Here is a 24,458-nt window from a genome sequence, read left to right as displayed (position 1 = left end):
TCTCTTTACTTGGTGGTTTCAGTCTGCCAGCAATATGTTCATAGTTTGACATTTACAAGTTTCATTTGGTAAATAGTAATAGGCTTCAGTGATATTACTTTGTTTTTTAATATCAGGTCTGTCTATAATCTTTTTCGCATTAGTGTGTTATAGGACAGGATGGTTAAAGCAGGTTAGAAACAAAAAGAGAACGTGTGAAACTGTGGAGCAGGGCTTTTGTCTCTACTCTCTGCAGACTGCATTTATCATAGAGAGATCTTTTATCTTGTGTAATTCTCTCTTTGAATAATGGAGTTTCTGAATTAATTTGAACTGAAAATATGTCTGGGATTAATGAAAATCTGCTCATTGCTTTACTATAATCTCCTCTAATATCTTCATTTACTGGCTCACCATGTTGGTTGTTACGAAAGGAGGTTTAAGAAATAGGAAGTCAAGATATCATTACTTCAAAATGAAACAGAAAGTGCTGCCAAATTTTCTCACCACTTGAAATGGCGGCAGTCTGAACACAGATTGCAGTGTTCCTGTTGTTCAACTTAATAATGAGTTGTAAGCCAAACCTTGCTTTAAGCTATTGTTCTTTTCATTGTAACTCAGAAGTTATGCTGTGACTTCTGTATCAAACACACGGGCTAATTTGCTGTAGCCTCATTCCAGTTGTTAAATTACTCATTTCTGAATCATTGTATAGCTGTAGAAATATGGCTTTTACAAATTTGAACAAGCATACAGGACAGTTCCTTGGCCCTTCCATGACCTTCATGTCCACTGGCTGCCAGTGTGCCAAATTAGTAGTTAACTTCACGTTGTGGTTGAAAATTGTTGTTGAAAATTTGCCAAGCGGGCTTAGATGGCAGCTGTTTTGGACCCAACTAACTAGTCTAAACATTTATGCTGAGTGTGAGTTGTCCTTGCCCAATAACACAACTGGAAAAGTAAAAATAATTCACCCATCTTTTTGTCCATAGCTCCAGTGAGTTAAGCTGAAACAGACTTAATAGCTATTCTAGATCTATAATGGTGGTATTATAAACTCAATTTATAATTCAATGTATTATTCATTATTGATACTCATTGATGGTAAATTCAGCTTACTACTGCTACAACTGCCTTGAGGTAGACTGACTAAAAAGTGGATGAGAATCTGTGGCTATGGGCCTTGCGGTCACCACCAATCACTCACACAAACGTGCACACTACAGGAATGGTGGGTGAAGTATCTCGCCTAAGCAAAGCAAACAAAACAAACAAACTAGAACAATAGTAGGGCCATTAAAGGTTGAATAGGACCTTTAAAGGCTGAAACTGGAGACGATAGCTGTTTACAGTTTCAGTGTAGTTAACGCCTCCCTTCAGATAGATATAAGGCAGTGTCCACCAGTAATATGACCAGAACTGAAGAAGCAGCAAAACGTCTTCACTTCTACAACGATCTGTCCAGTTGACAGATTTAAACTTTGTCTTTTGCTATCTTGCCTAAGGACACAACACCAGGCACTGGTCAGAGCTGAAACTGTGACACTGTGGGTGGTTTGGCCTGGGTGAACCTCTCCGCCTCACCCTATGTCGGCCTAATTCAATGAGCTCAGCCTCAGCCAAGATAAAATTATATCCATGGAGTTTATGTGGGACTGTTACCATAGCAATAAACAAATCAAAACAGAATATTCTATCATTTGAATGGCCAAAACTCCCTGAAATGGCGCCTATAAGATAAAATAGGCTACTGTAGACCATACTGAGTGACTACTATTCACCTTGGCTTTTCTTATTGTATTATTTCTTCTGCCCTTGTTCTGAAGACTGACCTTGTTCTGAAGTAAAACTAGTTAATTATTGTGAGTAAAATAAAAACAAAAATACTGAAGGAAGGCTAGTGGCAGGTTACTACAGTGAGACAGGAACTGGGCCGGCACAGAGCGGCAGTGGGCTGGACGGGGGCCGGGTTTGGTGTCGGCGCGTGGATCAGGGTTCAGAGCTCCTCCTGCTCAGAGACAGGCAAAAGGCGGAGGAGGAGCACCGGGGCGCACAGTCAACACCAGCCGGCACCGAGTAACACCGCCGATCAGCCGGACACATCACCGACATCAGCCAGCGGCACACGGACACCTCCCCGACATCAGCCCGCGGCGCACGTAAACGCTTCACGGTAAGGACCGGGACACTGGCACTTTCCCTTTCACTGTGTGGTTCCCGCCGCACTGAGAGACTTCAACTCTTTGTCCAGATGCTGCTTCTTGTTCTAAACTTCTATTAACACATCACTGACTTATTGTCAATCAGTGATGTTTCTAGATTTTATTGGATTAACTGATTTACTAACTGTTTAACGAGCTAACGTTAACCGTCCGCACCGTGTCCATGGAGATAACGGCCGCTCAGGTGGAACAGGCAAAAACTTACATTTGTGTGTCATTATTTTGTCATTGAATTGAATAGAATGACACAAATGAATATATTGCTAGGCAAGATGGCTAATTGAAGTGGTTAGTGTAGTTGTGAGCTCCATATTGAGCAGGATGCGCTTGTACTGGGCAATAACAGAAGGTGAGTTTGGTGACAAGTCTGAAAAGAAATGATCGCACATCAGTTTGTCTGTGACAGATAAACACAAGTTTCAGGCCAACTATAGACATTTGGGAGGTATTAGATGTCTCGTCTCAGTGGTACTACTTGATAAGGCTGTTGTGTTTAATGTTTCGTGGAAATTAAAGTCTTGTATATTGCTGCTGCTTCATGGTTTATTGCCGTGGATGCCCGAGAGTGTTATTTACCACTTTAATTGGCTTTTAGTTGTCTTTCCCTCTGTGTTTTTGTCAGTTTGAGCACATTTTGCTGCGGTTGTCTGGTTTTCCCCTCTCCCCTGCTCTTGTAAGCAGCTGACAGCGCAGTGAAGTGCCGGAGCAGGAGGTGCAACTGCCCCATGTAAAAATAGCCGGTGTGTTTCAACTAAGCCCGGGTCAAAGTAATGCGACACACGCGTCTCCCACCAGCAGAGGGACTGCAGAGGGGCGAGCCAGCCCCCAGCCCCGGGCCCGTCCCGTTATCTTTCAATGTGGGGCAATGATGCTGAAGACACCTGTGCAGACCGCAGACGCGTTGTATCTGCTTGTTTGTGGGTTTGGCAGTGTTATGTGTGTGGTTTGTCCCCGTTTGGGTTCATCTGCTGCAGACTTCACAGCATCCCACCCACAAGTCACTTCGGTAAAGTGGCTGCTCTCCCTGCTCAGGTGCCGATGACTCAAAGGACAATGTAACCTAAATGTGCAGCCTACTTTTGCTTTTCTGCTCATCTTTAAAAGAATAATGTAGTGTGCCCTCATATTTAAACTATCCTGCAGAAGGAAGCACACCAGATGTAGTTTGTCTGGAAAGAGAAGGATGCTTACACAGGTGGAGTACATTTATGAGCAAAAACCTGTTAAGAAGAAATGCCCCTATAGAAAGAGAGAAAAGCAGCCAATTACAGGCTTAGGGGCACAGCCTGTGCAGATTATGGATAAACGCAGCGGCTCTGCTGTGTCTGCCTCAAGACTCAATAATCATTTTACACCAAAGAGACCTGCTCTCCAGGTTTAAATCTCACTGAATCATTTCCTAATGAGCTCCAAGCTGAGGGGGGAATAGTGAAATCTTCTCTTTATATCAGATGCAGCCTCACAATTGCACTCAAAGTGGCTATATGCTGTCACATTTTTGGTGCTCTGAACATTTTTTAGAAGATATTTTTCTTGTGTCTTCTATGCAGGAGGGCCTAAAATAAAGCATATTAACAGAGTGATAGTGCTCAGGCTTGCCCTAATTGAAGTGTTTTACTAAGATGTGGATTGGACTTGATTTAAAGACCTAATCTGACTTGGTTTAGCGACAATGGTCAATCATCTGAGTAGTGTTTGGACATTGTCCCAGTGGCCTGGTTGGTCAGTGTGGATGAGCCAGGCAGCTTTGGCTGGAGAAGAAAGGCATCCTGGTGAGCGAGTGTCTCCAAGGCTGGGGCTTAGAGGAGAGCAGCAGATGGATGATGATGTAGCGGGTACTGGCGCTCCCTGCCTCCCGCCACCATCCGTCACGCGCTAATGATCGTGTCACACCTTCTCCCCGGGCGGCCTGCCGCTTCTGCAGCACTCAGCTCAAAAACTGGTAGCTTTACTCAAATCCCCTCTTCACGGCCGTTGGCTGAAAAGCCCAGAGAACTGCAATCCACTCTATCACTAATTCTTCCACTCTTGCATCGTCTTCCTCCACCTCTGTTCACCTTTAAGTCCCCACAGATTCTCTCTCCTCCTGCTCTGCCTAAGACTCCATTCATCTTGTTTCCTCTGTAGTGCACCTGTTCGCTCTCATTCTCTCACCTCTCAGTCTTATTGTGTCATTTTCTCACTGTTATTGCAGAGCAGTCACACTAAAAAACATCACACTTCCTCTTATTTTCTTCTTGGTGCTTCACCCGAAAGCAGACAAGCTGGAGGGGTCAGCCGCAGCCGTAGCTGTGGTGGAGCTGGGTAAAGTACATCACAGCAGGGGTGGAAATACCAACGATGCATGTGGGGAAGTCCTGTGTTATTATGTACTGTAGAGTGTGTGTGTGCAGTCCTGGGACTGCAACAGACCACCACTCTACGACACAAGCACAGACCCCCAGCTGCTTCTGTCAAACAGTGAATGTCAGCTCTGAGGCAGAACCACGGTGCATTAAGAGGGCATAGTCTTTGTTTGGAGGTTTTCTCCAATGCATATTGCACATTTCAAAGTAAGGTCAGATGTTATGACCAGCATTAAAAATTAAAATCTATTCTTTTATCTACTCCAGGCTGCATGAAGACGGGCAAATTACAGAAATATGATCAAGTAAAATTGAGAATTAATGATCATAATTAATTTTAAGTTCATTTTGATGGCCATTGAAAAGATATCACACTTGCTTTATCTTCATCAGACAGAGGCATGTCATTGTCTGACTGCGGAAAGCCATGGACCTTCCTGTAATTAACTGAAGAAGCTGTCACTATATGATTAATCTGCTGCAAAGATTCAAACCAGCATCATTTATTTGCTGTATAATGGACACAGTGATACAACACCCCTGTGGCCTTTACACAACCACATATTACTCTGTAAACAGCAATTAAAGAGCTTAAATACTGTGCTGTTTTCTTTCATAGCCAGATTGTCCCTCTGCCATGCTGAGATGATTCTTGAAATTGCATCTGTTGTGTTTTGTCTTGAAGAAGTCCCTGCGATGCCAGGGCAGACGGGGATGTGTTATTTTTGTAAAAGTGCTGTTATCTCCAGTCAGGTGTTAAATAACAAGCTCGGAGGATGCTTGGTAACATGGTTATCAGTCCCAGGTGTTATGAGAATAAGTGTCCCCAGAGCTCGGTGCTATACAGCGCCCTGTGTCCCTGCTGAGCGCAGTTGGCCCTTTGGACGAGATGCAGGAATGCCACTTCCTCTCATGTGTGCGCGTCTTTGGTCTCCGCAATACTCTCACCGCACAGATCAGAGCCTCAGCTTGGCATTCTGGGAATATATTTGCCGGTGGATCGGATGATACTCCCCGCAGCTGCTGTTTCTAAGAAAAGCTCTTTGACATGCTCAAACACATACACTCAGTGCACATGTGTTGCATTCATGTAAATAGACAAGTACTGCCAATAAGCAGAGGCCCCCCACCCAAAATGCCCAGCTAGCAGTACATGCAGCAGTACACGCTAAGCACCAATTAACTGTAAAGCCAGGAAGCATTTGTGAGGCCTAGACAGACTTGAACACACAAGCGCACAAATTAGCCTCTTTATGTCATTTTAAACGACTGCAGCAGCTGGCTCACATGTTTGCCTTGTGTGCCTCACATTGACCACTAAAGTCTCTACTGGTGATTGGGAAAGAGCAAAGGAATAAAGAGTCAACAGAGGAAGGGACGGCAGAGGCGAGTCGAGAGGATAATTGCGTTTCTGGCTGCCTTGTGGGATCATGGGATATATGACCTCATTATTCACCTTTGAGGCTTGCTAACAAACAGCATCAGTTAGGTACGGAGCACAATCAGGGAATGGATATCAAGAATATGTATGTACTTTGCCTAGTTATTAAAAGTTCTTCAATATTAAATGATAATTACTACTGAATTAATATTAAAATTAATTTAGTTTAATTGAAAATAGCAATTCTCACAGTAACAGCAAAATTAATAATTTGTTGCATCTTTTTGTTCATTTTTATTTGAAGAATGACTGAAGTCCTGGACAATTCAGATGTCTTTGCCATGACGCCATGTGATGTCACCGAGCAGTCCTCCCCGTTGCCAATCCTCGCTAAACGGGACGAAGGGGAATGTTCACGTAAATGCAAGAAGCTCAACTTCAATGTAAGCCAAATTAATAAATCGAACTGCATAACCAAATTATGCAACCTTTTCTCTACACCTCCTGCTAACTTTATAACAAATGATATACTCCGCCACAGAAACACTGTAACCAGGTGCAACCAAAGAAAAAAGTCAAGGTAAGCTAAAGTAATTCTGCATCGCATTATTCATTCTCACTGAGTATCGATTGTACATGTTTATGAATTCATAATACTGCTTACTTCTGTGCAAATTTCAGGCCAAAGGGAAGTTGATGCGGAGTACAGCTGTTTGTGAGGAGTCGCCCCCAGTCGAAGAGGTACCAACACAATAGATGTTACTGCAATTTTTCCATTCATAATTGTTATTACAAAACTTGGATAACTCTTTTTGTACAGATAACTCCAGAGGACAACATCTCCTGCAGCAATGACAATGACAAAAGTTTGGACAAATCACAAGACCAAGATCCAAAGAAAACCTCACTGTCCAAAGGTGTGTGTGTGTAATTGCGATCTCAGAAAGGATAGGCAAGGAGACAAATAAAATGTAATAAGTTTGAATAGCAGCACCACCTTTTAGATTAAGACCTCCAGGGATGTTTAATATTGCAGTTTTATTTTATGACCCTGTAAGACATTTTTGCGTTTCTTCTCAGAGTCTAGTGCAGAGTACACAGACTGCACGGGCATAGACCTACACCAGTTCATTGTTGATACGCTAAACAATAACCCCAGGGAGCGCATGATTCTGCTTGAACTGGAGCAAGACATGATCAACTTCATCACCAGCAATAGGTCTGTATCTGTACATGAAACCCATTGATTTTATGCTAATTCAAATGGGTTTTTCACCCCATACATCACAGTTCTGCACATACAGCTTATTTAGTATGGTACTCAACATATCTGACCAGTTATGCAAGTCTACCTATTAACTGGATTTGAGCCAACATGAGGCCCAAAACACTATATTCTAGACGTTTTGGATTAGTTAGAGCATTTTAACCATGGGGTCTACTCTAGAACAATGAAGGCTGATAAATTAGCTTTGTAGAGAAAGAATAAAAAGTCTTTGCTTCTGATTCCCTTTATAATGTGTTTGTTTTTCCCTCTGAGCATGTACACTTGTTAATAGTAGACATCAATGTAAAGTGCTTTGTATAACGTTCCTCCCTAATGGGTTAGAATTTATAATGAGTTACAGAGAAGTTAAATCTGTTTTTCATATTTATTTCATTGCAACCCTGAGTATTGCCAGGTGTTATTTACTGTAAAAAAAAAAAAAAAAAAGACATTATGCAGGTCCAAAAATGGTCTATTATTTAATTTACTACACCAAAAATAATATTCTATTGTCAGTACAACTATGTATATAAACTACTGTTACTTTCTTATTATTTTTTAATTTCCCTTTAGCCCCTTTAAGAGGTTTCCCCCCATGTCGTCTTTCCACCGCATGCTGGTTCATCGGGTGGCAGCCTACTTTGGCATGGAGCATAATGTCGACCAGACCGGAAAATGTGTCATAATTAACAAGACCAGTAGCACACGCATGTAAGGATTTGTCTTTGCTGTTTTATATTTTTATAGTGTTTTGTGATATGAACTAATTAAGTGGGCATCATTGCTGTATTACAGACCAGAGCACCGCTTTTTGGATGAAGTACAAGAAGACAAGCGGGACGAAACGCACAGATGGAAGGTTATTTTGAAGCGAGACAGCAGCTTAGATGACCAGGTCAGCCTGTCCTTTACTTTCTCAAGCCCTCAGTCTCTGTGGACTTTCTACAATAATTAACATTGATCCAGCCCTATCAGCATGTTGACCTGTTGGTGCTTCACAGATACAGCCCCGGCTTCACCCGTTACGAGAAAGGCAAAGTAAGTCAATGGAGGAGCGAGAAGAGGAGTACCAAAGAGTTCGAGACCGAATTTTCAACCAACTTCCAAATGTCAACTCAGAGGTAAGTCCTAGAGGAGGCAAATATATATGTATTATGTGGTAAAGCCAAGAGAGTTTCTAATATGTCAGCTGTGCTTTTCCAGCCGCAGAGCACCCAGGAGACCGTCCATACAGAAACCAGGTAACCTTGCCTGCAGAGTGTGCTCGTCAGGCACTTTTTCAGCTTATTATATTTAGATGAGAGCATTAATATATGTCTGTGCGCCTGTGCAGGGCTGTGGAGGAGTACAATCCATATGCGGAGACCCAGAGGAGAAGGCGGCTCTTCAGGTAGACTAGTCTGCACCTATGCACAGCCATTTATCATCTTAATCCGGTCAGCCCGTAACAGACTCACAGAGCAGCTGAATGCAGAAAGGACCTAGTTTTGTGTCGTATATTTATTTTCACTGTACTTCACTGTCAACTGCCACAGTGCTAAACCTGCATTTCTGTAACAGTCTTGTGGAATATTCTGTGCCATGTTTATTGTTGCATAGATGTCGGCAGAATAAAAATGATTATGGTAATTTTCCATGTACTCCACAGAGGAAGCCGTGACAATTCGGGCTCCAGCTGGACTGGCAGCAGCGGACAAAGCAGCTTTGACACCGACTGTCGCTATAGCAGCGACCCTCGACCTTGGAGCAGCACCGACTCCGATTCCTCCTACCAGTGGTCAAGCCCCACCACCAAACCTCGGCAAACTGCCAACAGCAGCTGGGACACACATGGTGCATTTTTTGTAAACTTAGATCAGAATATAACTGATAGACTCCTTAACACTCCCTTGTCTCACCTTTAAGGTGCAAATGTAGTCACTGTTCACAAGACTCCTCACTCATTTACGTACCTGCGTGAGAGCGAGCGTATTTTTACACCCCACTTGGGATTATCGCTCTGTATAAATCATGCCTGCTCCTGATTCAGTACCATCTAATTAGTGAAAAGCAGTGGAAGTCTTTTGGTGTGAAAATTGAACTCGATTCATGAATTTTCACACCCTAGCTGTAAATTTTCACACAACACCTCGAAGCCTCATCACATCAGAAAAACAGATATGTTATAGCAAAGACAGGAGGAATTCTGTATAATAACGTAATGATGTTTCCAATGTCCTGCGCAGCGTTAATAAAGATGTATTCTGTCCGTTTTCATTTGAACATTTGTCCCATTTCCTCATCTCCATCCTGTTCTTCCAGGCTCCATCACTCTTGTCAGACTGCCTCCCAGTGGCCAACACCCCTCTCCCCCTCCCATCATGGAGGAACAGGCTCCTAACACAACCTACATCATGGAGAACGGAATACCTCCAGGATGCATCTTGGTCAACCCTCACACTGGTACTCCATCTATACTGACAATTACCTTTCAATGAGCTGTAGATGTTTAATGTTAAAACAAAGTAAATATTGCCCCAATAGGTTATGTTTGTGAGCTTGATCCCACTTGCTAATTGTCATTTATAGATTATGCATGACTTTTATTATTTTTATTGTAACAATCATTTTCATACATTACAGCATCACACTTTTGTTAATCCTCTTTTTTAGTTGTTTTACAAGACGTCTCTAACAGTAGTTTTGTTAATAGCACTGTATAGTATCGTAACAGCTTGTAGGTTTTACATTTTTGCCATCTGCAGTGACCCCCTGTTTGGAAAATAGTGCTTTAGCCTAACTTGTGTTTTTTCCTCAGGACAACCTTTTCTCAACCCAGATGGGACCCGCGCGGTCTACAACCCTCCTGACAGCCAGCAGCCAATCAGGAGCCAGGCACAGCTCCAGGGCTCAGCTCCCCAACAGCAGGTACCACTACACAAACTCATGTTGGATACAAAATGCTGCCAGTGTTGCATATTACTGTGAGGTCTTATCTCTATCTCCATACCTTGTCCAGATGCTACAGTACTCGTCTGTCTCATACACGACTCCACAGATGTTACCTGTCACGCCGTCACAGCCCTACTCCTCCACTGTATGTGTTAAACTGTATTAATTTAAACTGCTTGTCCATGTTGTGCTTGCATGTCTTCTTATTGGCTTCCTACTGTGTGCTGACCTGTTTTATCCACACACAGATTAAAGATCTCTCGTCTAAGTTCGCTCATGTGGCGGTGAGCTGTCAGTCAAACACTGAAGCCCCATCCATGTACCCTCCCACTCAGGGTTATGTCTATGCAGCTCCGCCCCCTCCATCACTCCCCAACCCTCCCAACTACTGCCAGCCTTCACCTCAGGTACACACTCACCCACTTTTTAAATACAGACAGTACAAAAAAGGTCATAGTCACTTTGAAAGCTGAAAGGAGAGTCCTCACAATTTTGTATGTGGGCTGCAAAACTATAGATGTGCGCCATGATTTGTCAAGGATTATAATAAGTCATTTTCTACATTAAAATATAGTCCACCCCAAACTACGGTTAATAAACAGTTGAAAGTCCTCACTTTTTAAATTCTCTATATACGCTTGTAATTTAGAACATATTATGGTAATTAAAAATGTTTTCAACTGGAATTGGCCCAATCAACCAATACCCCCAATTGGAACAAGAGGAAATGTTATTTAAATTCACCTTCAAGACTCTGTTAGTCTGAAGGTATCATACTTAATATGACCAGGTAATGTTACCATTAGAGATTATATTTCAAATTTCAAATGCTTCCCTTCTAGGTGCCTTTTTATTATTACAACCAATACCCCACCTCATCCGAGCACAGTTGCCGCCCAGGCTCCCCTGGCCCCCACGTTGCGAGCCAAACTGCACATCCAACAGGTAAATTTAGTGCCTCTCTGTGTTACATTACATCACTCGCCTCAGAGCACAGCAGTAGAGGAGGGGGCCGTTACACTGTCAGAGATGTGGTCTCAAGGTCTCACAGTGAACCGGTCTCTTTTCCTGCTGCTTCTACTCGTCTTAGTAGAACTCCTCCTGACAAAGACAATTCATACAACATTGTTAAAACTAGACCAATCTTTTGTTCCAAAGTATAGGATAGGTATTACTCTCTTTGTGGATTACACAGCACATATATACAACAACTAAAAATTATCTCTTGTGGGTTTCAGTATCAAATCTATTGAATTTTCAGATGTCTCATTTCATTACTCCATTGTCCTCAAATAAGGCCCAAAATGAATGGAACAAATCAATAGCTGTATCATATTTGCAAAGTACTGAAACAAACATTCAGCTTAGTAAAATAGAAAGTTTATACAGTCTTAAATATAAAACATGCCCTTTGCTCTCTGTGGTTATATCTTGATGACCCCTCAAACCATTCAGTGTATTTAATCTAGAGCTATTCAAATAAATATAAATGACCTATTTTTATTTGCAGCTGGCTATGCTCCCACTGTGGGGGTGCAGCAGACCTCCGCACCCCACGCAGTGATGGGGAGCTACACCTCATTGGCCTCTCATCATTATGCCCTGGTTCAGGTAAAGGTGCTATTCCCTTGTTCTGATCTGAGCTCTGTGTAAAAAAACTGTTGTGAAGGAGCTTGTTAGCACCAATGTCCTGATGTCTCACACGCTCTGTCTCTCTGCAGGGAGGCGTGCCAGTGTCATATCCCCAAAGTAAAGTTATGGGTACAGAGGGGGGGTATTGCTGTGTGCCTCCACCGCCCCACCACGGAACCTGCCACCCCGTCTCCTGCACCAACCTGAACGCCCCGGCCTGGAGTGCGCAGTACTGATGAATAAACTACACACACGAAGGTGCCTTTTTTGACGTTTGCTCTTCTTCTTGAGGTTGCTCAAGAAGAAGAGGTTTACCGCTAACATGTATTAAGCTTGTACCAGAGACAGACCCACGCACATACTGTACCAAAGTTATATATAAGTTATATAAGAGCTGCTGTATTGGATGCATTATTTATACCCACAAATGGAGTTTTATATTGATATTAAATTATATATTGAGTTTTAAGGAAATGCACTGTGTTAATAGAATAAAGTGTTGTGGCTGAACTGACAACCACATTTATATATCATCATGTCTCCTGGTCTTTTTCATTTGTCTCCTCATGTTAAATCATTTTCAAATCATATTATAGTCACGTTTATTTTTAATGTAACGTGACCATGTTCATTTATGAAACTTCAATGACTTTATGTGAATGTGACTATAGCGCCGCCTAATGCTCCAAAGAGGTCAATGCAGACGTCAGAAAAGGTGTTTTAGTTGTCCTAAAATCAGTGTCTGAGGCAGTCTATTTAAAATCACAGAAATAAACTTTAACTAGGTTTGTTTGCTTGTATTTTGATTTGACAAACAGTAAAATACAATCTACTGATAAGATGTGATTTTTGACTTCTAACTTATTTGCTTGGATCATACTAGATGTATCTGGATAATATCTGATAACAATTTGGTGAATTTGCCCACCAAAAGTTTGGCAGTTCAATTCCAGCTTTGACTAGTACATGCTGTTTTTGTGTCCTTACGCAAGACACTTCAGTAACCTTGCCTGTGTATGAATGATGTGTGTAACTGGTGGTCAGATGCATTGATGGTGCAGATGACATCAGTCTTCCTGCAGTATCTTACCCTAAAGATGGGGAGTGAATACATAATGACAACAGTGCAGAGTATTGAGAAGCTTGGTAATTGGCTTGTTATTATTATTCAAACGTCTCTATTCAGACACAGACATAAGTTCTGCAGGTTCCATGATCTTTAATAAAAGGCACATGTACAGCCATAGTGAGATGAGTGAGTCCACTGGCATAGAGACAAAGCATTAAAACACAGAAGTAAAAGAAGAGGTCAGGAGGAGAGAGATCAGTCTGCATTACAGTATCATCTATTTAAGTAACAACTTCTTAATTCTTGTTCAAGTAAATCTAACACTATAATCTTTACCCACCATATCTGCCATACACACAGACATGCACACCAGATCTTCTACAAAAATGCTTTTGACTCCAGAGGGCCACTGCGACGCCCGATGGATACCATGATCACAGTTTTTTTTTTATGTTGTTAGCTCCCTAAACCCAGGGATTGTACTGTTCCAAATGAAAATCTCACAGTTAAAGTCATTTTTTCTCACACAAAACAGTCAGCAAGCCACACATTAAAAACCAAACTAAAAGGAAACACTCTTCACAGGTACTTAAATACATAGGGTTTAGTGAAATAAAATAGCATTAGTGTAGAGATTAAATAAAACCATAACTAAAAAGAAATAATAAAAAAAAAAAAGTATGGAAGCAGCCAGGCTACCTCTCCTCTCGAAAATGAAGTCAAGGGTGAGTAGCAACAGGGCTAGATCTGTTTTGACAAAGTCTGATTTGGAACACTTTGGCAACAACAGAATTAAACATGGTTTTAAAAACAGGGATGTGATTTGAGTGAAAAAGCAAAAGGACACAGACACACAGTACATTCACATGTCCAAAACACAGCTTGATCACTCCAGTTTTTCACCATCGTCTTTGGGACATTTGAACATAAGCAGTGTTTTTTGTTTCAGTGTCACATATAAAAAGCATGTGCACAAGGCAAAAATCCTGCTTTGGTCGGCGAGTGCTACCTTTGGCTGTGGTTTCAAACAGGTGCACATCAACCATCAACAACCCCGACAAAACCCTCATTCTCTTGCCCCAAAGAGCCCCTCACCTGAGCCTTATATTGTTATATTTTGACCCACATCACTCATATCAATGCCCAGTCATCTGTAGCATATCATCATAGCCCCCCCAAAAGCATGGGGTCTCACTACCAAGGAGGTAAGTGTAAATTAGTGGTGTGCATTTGTAGATATGAAAGCATGTGTACAATGCGTGTATTTATGTAGGTGTTAAGAGGTATTAAGTGGTTCAGTGGCATCTTTCTATCCTTTCAACACTTTTCCTTGTTGCCTTAAACAAATCTTCCTCCTCCTACTTCTTTTCTTCAATCACACATTTATTTTTGGACTTGGAAGATGAAGAGGCGCAAGTTTATGTTTTTGGCGGCCAGCAGTTTGTTGCACTCCACTGAGTCGGAGATGGGCAGAAGGACGTATTCTGTCTCATTGGCGTCATTGCTGAAACAGTGGTGATGAATGACAGGTTTGATCCGCACATCATCGTAAGGACCCTTCAGCAACAAGAAAGAGCACTCTAGGGCAGAGTTCACCTACAAAACAACACACACTTTGTCACTTCAATGCCAACAAGAGAAAGAAACTGGACATATGGGCTTGTTTGGGGGATATCTTTAATTAGTTTAGATAATTAGATTAGAGAACAGAAAGCCAATTTGTAATTAAACAATTTTGCCAGAAAGCAAACAATGATTTATACCTGAAACTTTATTTTTTATAGAGGAATAATCTCTCCTTCCAAAATTAGTTAAACCAAAGGAGTGAGAGTGTTTTTCAGCGTACCTTGCTCTTGAGGATGAGCTGGAAAGAGAGTGTGCGCTTGCAGGACAGGTTGGGGTTGCGCTCAGAGTCGTTGACACGGGCCTTCAGTACCCAGGTCTGGTTGAGGACAGTGAAGCGAGGCGTTTCATAATATAGGCGAGTGATGAAGTCATCTGTGCGGTACGGCCTGAACTGTACCTCTGGGAAGACATGTAGCAAAGTTATTTAGGCACAAGGTGGCGTGATCTCAGCTTTTAAATCAGGACCAGGACTCTACCTGTAAACCCAATTTTCTCATAGCACAGCAGGCTGAAGATGCTGTTGTACAGCTGCATGTCTCTGCGGTGGTTCTGGTCCATTTCTCCCAGGATTCCCATGAGCTCTGTTCCAGTCTTAGTGGGGTGGGAGCACTCGCTCTCATGTGCTGGCAACTCATGAAAAGGACCTTGCCAAGGGCAGCCAATCCTCTTGTACTTGCACTGTGTCACCCTGACAACATAATGGCAAGTTTGCGTTAAAGACAGCCCACAGGAAGGAGAAAACATAGCCTCATCTCAACTAGATCCCTCACAGAAGTGTGTTGTAATGAATGCATGATATGTACTTGTAATAAGTACAAGTTTCTAAGAATATCAAAGGTGATAATTATTCAAGGTTGTGAAGCAAGGCTAATTAAGACTGTGCAAATAAAAAGAGTGCAAGAACTAATTCCAAAGAACAAAAGAAGTGAGTCGTAACACTCTAAACTAATGTTTCATAATTCATTCTATCTATAAGTAAATGGGTATATTTGTATATTTCTTTGGCCATACCTAGATAGTAGATATCATAACAGAGCACTTCATCAGCTGGAGTTTTAGGTCAAAAACTGTACTATGCACCTGTCACCATGACAGTTCTCATGGCAACAGTACAGGATCAGCTGTCACTATAGAAACCAACCTACAGCCTCTGCTTGTACAAATACCATTATTGACCATAATGATGTACACTCAAAAGTTTCTGTGATCTGCTTTCTTCACTTTCCCATCATTTCATTGTGAACCTGTGGCCTGTGTTATCAAAGGTAACTAGTAATTTATTAATTTATATATATATAAAAAAAAAGTGTACAAGTTTATTTTGCTTAACAAACCTGCTTCACTTTCATCTGCTAAGAACTTACAGTAATAGTTGTTCTTGTGTGTTTGTGTGGTGTTGGTGGCACATACCTGTCTTGACACTCCTCCTTCTGGTGCCTTTCTAAACTGGAGCGGGGGAATTGTTTGAGGCAGAAGGTGCATTCTGTCGGCAGCTCACTGACAGCCTTCTCCACAGCCAGGTTCCTGCAGCACAGGTTCTTGCTGATCTCACACCTACACCACACAAACACAGCCCTTACCTCACAGCTTTGACATGGGCAGCATCTGTGGCATGCACTTTTCCATCAGTTTTAGACAAAAGGTAACTTCACACCTTCTTCAACAAATGAAAAACTCAAATAACAATACAATGTGGCTTAATGTGTGAAGTAAAATACTGTAAAAACAAAACCTGTAGCTGATGGTAATATGTCAGTCTATTTGTTTCTATGTTGTATTTGTAGTCTGTATTTGTTCTAATATTTGTTCAAATTAAGCAGAGTAATTTACCATGATGTGTCAAACACTATTGTAACACTATTTGTATTTAGTTTGTAAAGAAATGTACCTTTTGCAAAATGTTAACACATGAACATTAGTACAGAGCATTGAGTCCTTCTCTATGAAGATAATCAGGGTAGCTACAAAACTCGACTTGGGAAAATGTGCCTTGTTATTTAATTTGTGATATGAGTATTCGTACCGGCAGTTGGGACAGGTGGCCTGTTCTTCCTTTAGACGAGAATCTGCCAAAAGGTGAATGAAGCAGCCTGCGCACATCAGGTGCCCATTTGTGCACTGTGATGGCAAAAAAGAGAATTAGAAAATGCACAACAATAGATAAGAACAGAGCAGATTTACTGTAGCTGTGTGATTAACTAACAATTCAAACCAAAATGTATAGCCAACCAAAACTGTATTTATGGACTTTAGTGGCATTTTACCTCTTTAGAGAAGGAAGTTGTGTAATGTAACAACTCAATCAATATAAAACATTTACCCAAGTGTGAGGGAATTGCTACATGTTCAATTGCACATGTAACTTTGTAGTTTGAATGAGTTTGACACTCTCAGATTATGTTAATTACCGTTTTACATGTCATGGGATCAGGGTAGGAGGAGAACAGCACTTACTGAAGTCACAATATGGTCACGTGACGTTACAGCTGTATGTAACAAGTTAATGGCCTGAAAGAAACTACTGTGTGGGCTTATCAATATTTTTCCTAAATATTTGTTTTAATAAAAACTAGAAACAGCAGGAAGTATGCCTTTGCTTGGGTTATTTGGGGATAATTCACAGTATAATGTCATTAGCTGACGCAAGCACAGCTGGCCACTTGGCCTGGGTGTGTCAGGTGTCACCCCTGCCTCTGTCTCACTTTGTGGTGAACACTTGGCCCTGTGTGGGATGGTCAAGACTAAAAATAACAAACGCTGGCCAGTTAATGCAACAGGTTGTTTTTATGGATAGAAGGATTGGGCCACATGGGGGACTGAAATATGATGTGAAATGAGTTTTCTGCGGTATGTTCAGGGACTGTGTTAAAAACTGTGATTGACACATTTACCTGGTAAACAGACGCCTTGGGCAAATCTAGGCACACGGTGCAGCATAGCACTGAGTACAGTCTCTCCTCCAGCTTCCCTGCCTCTCCTTCGGGCGCTTTGGCCTTCTTCTTAGGCGGCTCGTCAGGGTCAGGCTCGGGCCCCTCTCTCCTTGATCCGATCTCTTCCTGCATGGCTGCCACCCCGGCTACGGCCTCCACCGCTGCCCCCACGACCCCCAGTCCGGCTGAGGAGGAGCTAGGGGCGGCCACAACACCCACATCTCTCTCCTCCAGCGACGACATGGCGAATACTGTCTAAAAGTCTTTTGACGGACCTGTCGCAACTGGTCCCATAAAACATAAATTAGCAAGTTAGCTCACCAGTAGCCCACAGTCAGCTGACAGCTAACTGTTAGCAGGCTATGCTAACGCTGTCACAGAGGAATGTAGTTAACTTATTATTAATGCTGACCCCCGCCTACCAACACTCAGCCCAACAAGCCGATTATTGAACAACACTGACACCAAGTGCAAACGTAATAACAACGATCCTGCATAATTATGCAATTATAACTAGTTTTAATCACTTACAGTGCGGCTAGCAGACTATGTGGCTAGCTGCGTTGACAAACAGAGCAGTCCTCCCCTTTGCAGAACAAAAACAACTGGGCTTGATGTGCTCTCGACGCCGTTATTCGCACTGACAGCAGATTACACAGACGTGCATCCACGGCCCAGCTCCGCTGCTCACCTACGCCCCTGCTCGGTCCTGGCTGCCCGGGTCCCCGGGACTAACAAGCCCTGGCTGTCGGTGATTAGACGGAGACACTTGTGTTGGGACCCGTCTCTTTGGCTACACAGCCATCTTTGTTTTTTTTCCTATCTGTCTCCCTGACTTCACCCTACACTGCCTTTAGTCCGGGTCAGTGCGTTTTTACTCAGGCACGTTCTCGATCGAAGTGAAGTTTCGTGTTTAAATGTCAATATTTCGTCCCTGTCTATTGACCCCCGTGTACCTGCTACAACGGCCTGTCCGTGGATTGGCAGTCATCTGAATGTTTTGTTGTGGCAGATGACTTGGGGTATTTAAAGAGCCTTAAAATGCGCATGCGCATCAGTCAACTTTGGTCAGCATATGCCTGGACATGAAAGGTGACTAAAACCTGACCTGCAACAGACGGAGGCCAGTACAAAGCTTATTCTTTAGCAGGGCTCAGTGAATGTGATACCCACAAACTCGATGTTTTCAGATGTTTTGGTTGAGCTTGTAATAGTTCCCTTCCCCTGCATCATTTTACTAGTATTCTGTTAAGGGTCCCTGTGCTTAATTCACGTTAATAAGTTAGGTTAATAAGTTAGTATACGTCATCAACAGGCAAATCAATGAGAGTCACGACTTCTCTCGCCTCGGGAACCAAACCAATTAGATAGTTTTTTTTTCCACGTGGCTCTTGTAGGACAGGGTGGGGTGCATTCAGATGTGCAGCGTGGGGGTTATGTGTGTTTGGGTAGGTGGAGCAGGATGTCAGAGTGTCAGCTGCAATCAGAGGGGACACGGCTAAACCACTCCCACTGGACAGACAGATAGGCCTTATTTGGTCTAAGGGGAATGCTATGCAGAATATATTGCTGAGAGGGCCACCATAACTTTCTTAAATTATCCATAGTTTGCAGGCACAGATATTCCTGGTATAGAAAAAATAACAACACATAAAAGCAAAAACATAGCAAGAAATGTTATACTACTTTAACTTGAGCTAAAATGATGTGGTAGCTTATAGATTTGCTTTATGAATATGTAACAAGATAGTGACTGGCTGTAACTAAAAAAACATAGCAAACAAATATGCAGAATGCCATTATGCTAAAAATGAAAGAAAATTACTCTCTACAAGATTCCAGGTATGATCCATAGTAAAAGAAAAATTCAGTTATGTCAACTGGACAAGACTCTACAAGATTATAAAATGCATTTAAATAACACTGAATACTCTGAGTCCCTTTGCGCTTCATTCTTCAGGATTTCAATATTTACAAATCTTGATAATAAAACTGTGGATAGCTTAGTAATTACAGATTTCTTGATTACCTCATGAATATAGTATGAATGGGATAAATAAGCAGTGATTCATGGAGCCTCATCATCAGACATTATTCACAGTCTGGATGAATATCTCATCATCTGTACAAGATTCTCAAATAAGAAATCAGAGCCATTGTGAAGGATGGGGTAGCTATGCAGGGAGGTGCTTAGTTAAGGTCTCAGTTCTGGTCTGGTTTCACGGTCTGGGTGGGTGCAGTAGTAGTAGGCTTATCACATGAGAAGGAGGATGGGTGAAACTGCCTGGTGTCAATTGTGTTTTGATTGATGTAGACTTAAAGATGCTGGTTGGATTGGGTATTGTTGTTGGAAAGTCTCTCAGATGGACCTTGAATACCTTTGTCACTGTCATTCTTGCATGGGTTCAGCTGTAGATGTGAGCTGTTCTTTTGTTGTATTTTTGCTGGAGGTGGTGTCTTTATGGTCTGTCTCCTGTCCGCCTCCATTTTAGGCTGTCCGTCAATGCACAGCTCTGCATTATAAATGGGCACACCCTCTGTGCTGATAAGTTTATTGTCTGGCAGAGTGTCTGCAGCAGGTTTAGGGAGTCTCTCTGACTGTTCCTCTGCCTGTAGTGCTCTGTGTTTCTCATCCGTTAGCACCCCCTCTTGGCAAATTGAAATCATAGCCTTCACCCATGGATGCATCAGGGTTTGTTCAGCAGTCAACCTCAGTAAGGGATCAGGCTGAAGAAGTGTTCGAACAAGATGCTTGGCCTCTGTACATGTGCACAATAGAAAACAGCAAATGATGAAATATAGACGAGTTTAGGATGTAACCACGTTAAAAAATTAAAAATTGAATTTTCACCTTCTGAAATGGGGTCCCAGTATGGTGACAGAAAGTGCAGATGTGCCTGTTTTATTAGCTGGAAAAGCTCTTCCTGGTCTCTTTCACGACTGCGAAATGGAGGGAAACCACACAGAAGAATATAGAGAAGAACTCCAAGTGCCCAGATATCAACCAGGACCCCATAGCCTATGAGTTTAAAGCACATACCAGATGCTTATAGTAAAACAGATTGTACAGTACATTGTACAATAGATGATAGTTTCAGTTCAGTTCTTGCCTGTCTCCAGCAGAATCTCTGGAGCCACATAGGTGGGTGTGCCACAAATAGTGAAGACCGGTTCAGTCACAACCATGGCAAGACCAAAATCCCCCAGTTTCAGTCTGCAGATGCCATCAGTCTGGCGCTCAATCTTAATAAGAAAATACTACTTTGATTAGTAAAAAAAAAAAAAAAAAAAAAAAAAAAAAAATTCTATTTAAAAAGATATGATAATTTTATAGTTTAAAAGCTGAAAATACAGAAACAGCAGTGCTGAGTACAATAATAAGATACATTAACAAAAATATATTAAATGACTCAAAGGGTTATACAGATTTGAAAATTAAACTCGATAGATGTAATTTGGAATCTCTCTGTTTTTATTAGCTTAATGTTCTTGTATATTGCCCCTTCAAATAAAGACTAAATGTATCTAAATGAAACTAAATATTATGGCTGCACGAATACTTTAGGGCTCAGTATATACTCACCAGCAGGTTTTCTGGTTTGAGGTCTCGGTGGACGATGCTCTTACAGTGAATATAACTCAGGGCTTGGCTCACATCTGACACCATCATTCCTGCTTCCACCTCAGAAAACTTGCCCTTTTCACTGATGGCTTCGAATAGGTCTCCTCCACTCACAAACTCCATCACCAGGTATGAATGAGTGTCCGTGTGGTGGTGTGCAAAAAGACGCACTATTCGTGGGTGACATAGGCTTCCCAAAAGACTCAGCTCATTCTGCATCATGTGCTCTCGACCAATCAGCTTTGAGCGCTCTATGATCTTTAGAGCAAGAGTTTGTCCACTGTCACGACAGCGACACTCACGTACAACCGCAAAGTTCCCATCGCCGACCACTCGTCCGATTTCATAACACTGCTCAATATCTGACAGAGTGACGTTGCTCTCATTTAGAGGAGATGCAAAACTCTCTCTTGGTCTGTGTGGCTGTACTGTCTCTGGACTCTTGATATGATGATGTGATTTGACAAATACCTCGTTGTCTTTTAAACTTGGAGAAAGAGTTGCCGGCTGGGCATCAAACTTGGTCCTTTCTTCGGGAAAGGATAAAGATGGAGCCCTTCCTGTTGGTTTCTTCATAACAGGAGGAAGTGGGACCTTCCCAGTGAGAACATTAATCTGTTCCTGAGGTTGGCATTTGGCTTGTCTGGCCAAGCAGTTATCACAGAGTGTTGGTAAAGGTAGATCTAAGTCCCTTACAGCATTTCGGTGTCTAAAAGGCCCTATAACAGAAGGAGGCCTCTGCATTTGACCACCTTTTTCTCTAAGTTTCTGAAGATTATTCGGAACCGGTGGTTTTCTGGTATTTTTATGATTTTTCTGTGGTAATAATCTGTTGATATTTTTTGCCTTCCTAATCTGAGTATTTGGGTGCTTTTGTTGATCTTGAGTTGTTTGTGTCCCACTGCTGTCTGTGCCCTCACTGTATCCACTGTCAGCCTTGGCTGCTTTGTCAGGTGATGGACGCAGCCTCTTCTCCCATGACGTCAATGCACCTGCTTGATAATGAGTGTCATCTGGGAAAAGCTCCTCCAGCGCCTCCCGCACACTGCTCACGTCTGGACGTGCCTTTCCCAGAGCTAGAAACGCCACTTCTCCACAGAAAAAGTCACACACACCCTTAACCTATAACAAAGGAAACACAGTTACTTTCATAATCACTGTCAAGTTTATTTTGGCTGTTCATATTCAGAAAAAAACAATACATTTTAAATTATATTGGATGCAACTAAAAACTATTGGGCTAAAGTAAGTTGTTTATGTAAGCTCATCCTGAACATCACATATGCAACATTTTTGGTGGAGGATCCCCACGATGATTGTCTCCTTGGAGATGCTTGGAAGGTTGCACAGTGTGGCATTAAACAAATATAATTTATCTTGTATCTACATGCATAGAGACCAAGTTACAAGTCAGATTTGCGGCACCACTCTCAGTAAGAATAGATGTTTTTCAAGTTATGCTTTTAGCTAAATAAACACCTGAAATTAAATAAATGCAAACATACAGATTAATATCATAGTGTGTAACATTCCAGGCAAAGCATTTTCATGGAGACAAGCAAGTGGTAGACCCTCCACAAAAGTTGCACAGTGCACCTTCAAGAGCATATGGGTTTGTTGGTATGGAGCAAGATGAGTACAACCTCACCTCACGAGCGTGGACAGTGTAAAGTCGTGTGACTCTGTTTCGGTGCCATCGAGGAAACCCCAAAGCCTCAGACAGATCCAGTAGCAGCTGCTCAAAAGACACTACACCTCTGCGGTTTAGGAGAACTGTCACCTAAAACAACAACCATAACAGTATAAACTTGTTATACACATAATGTTAGACACACAATGTGGCACATTCAGGACATTAATTTATTTCAAATTATTGTATAACGAATGAAATGGTCTATTGTAGCCCTTGTCTTGCTCTGGCAGCCACAATAATAACCTATTTTAACTGTACTTATCTACCTCCTAGCACACAGTGATTAGCATACAAAATTGACAAGGTGTTTTATGCCTTACTTATATCAAACTAAAGCACCTTTCTCATTGTACTTTGATCCCCGGGCCGAATGATGGTCACTAGATGAGGACGCTCTGCGCTCTCCTCCGCATGCCGTGTGTGGAAAAGAGGGAGTTGAGGAGGCAGGTGGTGGGCTTTCTGTGGATGTAAAGGCCAAGGCTGGGGCATTCCTACTGGACGCTTCAGAGAGGGGTCAGGAGGCACTAAAACAGGGGAGGGATGAGGAGGGAGTGGGGAAATACAAAAGGAAGATGTCGTGAACTGTAGCTACATAAAGAAAAGTTATGAGTAACACAACACCAAGTTTATATACTGGCAGTGTGTGTAAACAAATCCGTCTGGTCTGATCAGATTTGAGTGTTTCCATCACACGGAGTGCAGGGGCCATTCGAGATTCTTTTGAGCACCTTGCACCATCAGCTGAATAATTTAGGCTTCCTTAAGTCATGAGGAGCTGCACACACAATCATGAGCAGCTACACAAAAGCCACTTTGACCTGGATAGAGCTTAGCTGAATCTGCATGATTAATGAGTCTCTAAAGACACACACACTGGGCCTTGACGTTTCACTTTCTGGCAGAGTGGAGGGGAGAGATGTTATCTGTGGTAGTCCAGTCTGCGGGGGTTTACTTTGTGGTTTGTTTAGCTTGGAACATAAGACCCATACCTCTACATGACCAACCAGGGCCCCCTTTTTAACAGGACACCTGTGACTCCCTGAGAGGCAAAATGAGTATAGTACACACACAAACACACACATGTACATTGACGGCAGTGTCAAAAACATTTAGCAAAAATTGTCAAATGGATGTCAAACATCTCTGACAAAGTAGGCCTACCTGAAAGTCGTCTGTCACAGATGGGCCATTAAAACACGCAACATAAGAAAGGCCAAAACTTACCAAAATGTTTACTTTTTATTAAGAAATCAAAAACACAGTGTCCTAAAAATATATATTCCACAGGCTTCCACAGCACTTTAATAAATATAGCCGAACACTCTAACCTTGTAAAATCATTCAGACTCACCTGTTGCTTTCCATTTACGAGCTGCTTCATGCCCAAATCGGCCTTTATGAGAGGTCGTCATCTTTGATCTATGAGAAAAAACAAGAGATATTTCTAGTATTTTTTATTTTTTTTCTCTAAGTCACCGCCATCGCGTGTTCCTGGGATGCCCTTTCAGGGAAAGATAACGGGATGCACAGTGAGATACCCGGACCTGGTGTACCGCCGTTACCAAGGAGACACGTCAAGTGAACGTAGTTACACAAACCGGAAGTTATCAAAATAAATTAGTTATTTGTGCAAAGATGCAAAAGCAAAACTTTTAAATTAACATCAAATATCAAGTTCTAAAATATTCCACTATGTCGATGTGTCTTTATATAATATTTCGAAAAAATATAAATTCATCATTTTATCGTGCATTTTATTTA

General features: G+C 42.0%; 3 protein-coding genes across 4 annotated transcripts; 1 reads left to right on the top strand and 2 right to left on the bottom strand.

The window, feature by feature from the left end:
* Positions 1-291: 291 nt before the first annotated feature.
* On the top strand, positions 292-12,290 carry arpp21 (cAMP-regulated phosphoprotein, 21). Of its 2 annotated transcripts, none has more exons than XM_033974808.2 (19): positions 292-2,152; positions 6,232-6,370; positions 6,469-6,507; positions 6,609-6,668; positions 6,748-6,844; positions 7,008-7,146; positions 7,768-7,905; positions 7,990-8,089; positions 8,196-8,315; positions 8,398-8,435; positions 8,528-8,584; positions 8,843-9,027; positions 9,496-9,636; positions 9,992-10,101; positions 10,193-10,270; positions 10,374-10,532; positions 10,968-11,070; positions 11,636-11,736; positions 11,847-12,290. In XM_033974808.2, the coding sequence occupies exons 2-19, from the start codon at positions 6,233-6,235 to the stop codon at positions 11,991-11,993; spliced, it is 1,950 nt and encodes a 649-aa protein (XP_033830699.1). In that variant the 5' UTR covers positions 292-2,152; position 6,232; the 3' UTR covers positions 11,994-12,290. The 2 variants fall into 2 exon arrangements, with proteins under 2 accessions (XP_033830699.1, XP_055081381.1); XM_055225406.1 differs by lacking the exon at positions 292-2,152 and adding an exon at positions 5,891-6,035.
* A 666-nt stretch (positions 12,291-12,956) lies between these two features.
* On the bottom strand, positions 12,957-18,418 carry zftraf1 (zinc finger TRAF-type containing 1). Its single transcript, XM_033974809.2, has 7 exons — positions 17,914-18,418; positions 17,344-17,666; positions 16,476-16,570; positions 15,863-16,006; positions 14,929-15,140; positions 14,673-14,851; positions 12,957-14,422 (listed from the first exon to the last, which is right to left on the bottom strand). Exons 2-7 carry the CDS (start codon positions 17,623-17,625, stop codon positions 14,210-14,212), a joined length of 1,125 nt encoding a protein of 374 aa, XP_033830700.1. The 5' UTR covers positions 17,626-17,666; positions 17,914-18,418; the 3' UTR covers positions 12,957-14,209.
* A 1,280-nt stretch (positions 18,419-19,698) lies between these two features.
* dclk3 (doublecortin-like kinase 3) lies at positions 19,699-24,109 on the bottom strand. The gene is made up of 7 exons (XM_033975770.1): positions 24,049-24,109; positions 23,037-23,221; positions 22,653-22,784; positions 20,966-22,126; positions 20,493-20,625; positions 20,234-20,401; positions 19,699-20,141 (listed from the first exon to the last, which is right to left on the bottom strand). The coding sequence occupies exons 1-7, from the start codon at positions 24,107-24,109 to the stop codon at positions 19,699-19,701; spliced, it is 2,283 nt and encodes a 760-aa protein (XP_033831661.1).
* Positions 24,110-24,458: the final 349 nt, after the last annotated feature.

This window comes from Periophthalmus magnuspinnatus, chromosome 11 (genome assembly GCF_009829125.3).
Source record: "Periophthalmus magnuspinnatus isolate fPerMag1 chromosome 11, fPerMag1.2.pri, whole genome shotgun sequence".
Classification (NCBI taxonomy): Eukaryota; Metazoa; Chordata; class Actinopteri; order Gobiiformes; family Gobiidae; genus Periophthalmus; species Periophthalmus magnuspinnatus.
This window is presented reverse-complemented; position numbering and strand designations above follow the sequence as displayed.

What these genes read in the sequence shown, in the direction of transcription:
- dclk3 (XM_033975770.1), bottom strand. Translation starts at nt 24,109, where the DNA reads ATGACGACCTCTCATAAAGGCCGATTTGGGCATGAAGCAGCTCGTAAA. An exon ending in ATCAAAGTACAATGAGAAAG is followed by an intron (nt 22,785 to 23,036) that starts GTGCTTTAGTTT and finishes TTGTTGTTTTAG; the next exon opens with GTGACAGTTCTCCTAAACCG. An exon ending in TCAAACCAGAAAACCTGCTG is followed by an intron (nt 20,626 to 20,965) that starts GTGAGTATATAC and finishes TTTCTTATTAAG; the next exon opens with ATTGAGCGCCAGACTGATGG.
- zftraf1 (XM_033974809.2), bottom strand. Translation starts at nt 17,625, where the DNA reads ATGTCGTCGCTGGAGGAGAGAGATGTGGGTGTTGTGGCCGCCCCTAGC. An exon ending in CCAAGGCGTCTGTTTACCAG is followed by an intron (nt 16,571 to 17,343) that starts GTAAATGTGTCA and finishes TTGCCATCACAG; the next exon opens with TGCACAAATGGGCACCTGAT. An exon ending in TGAGAAAATTGGGTTTACAG is followed by an intron (nt 14,852 to 14,928) that starts GTAGAGTCCTGG and finishes ATGTCTTCCCAG; the next exon opens with AGGTACAGTTCAGGCCGTAC.
- arpp21 (XM_033974808.2), top strand. Translation starts at nt 6,233, where the DNA reads ATGACTGAAGTCCTGGACAATTCAGATGTCTTTGCCATGACGCCATGT. An exon ending in GAAAACCTCACTGTCCAAAG is followed by an intron (nt 6,845 to 7,007) that starts GTGTGTGTGTGT and finishes GTTTCTTCTCAG; the next exon opens with AGTCTAGTGCAGAGTACACA. An exon ending in CAGCAGCTGGGACACACATG is followed by an intron (nt 9,028 to 9,495) that starts GTGCATTTTTTG and finishes CTGTTCTTCCAG; the next exon opens with GCTCCATCACTCTTGTCAGA.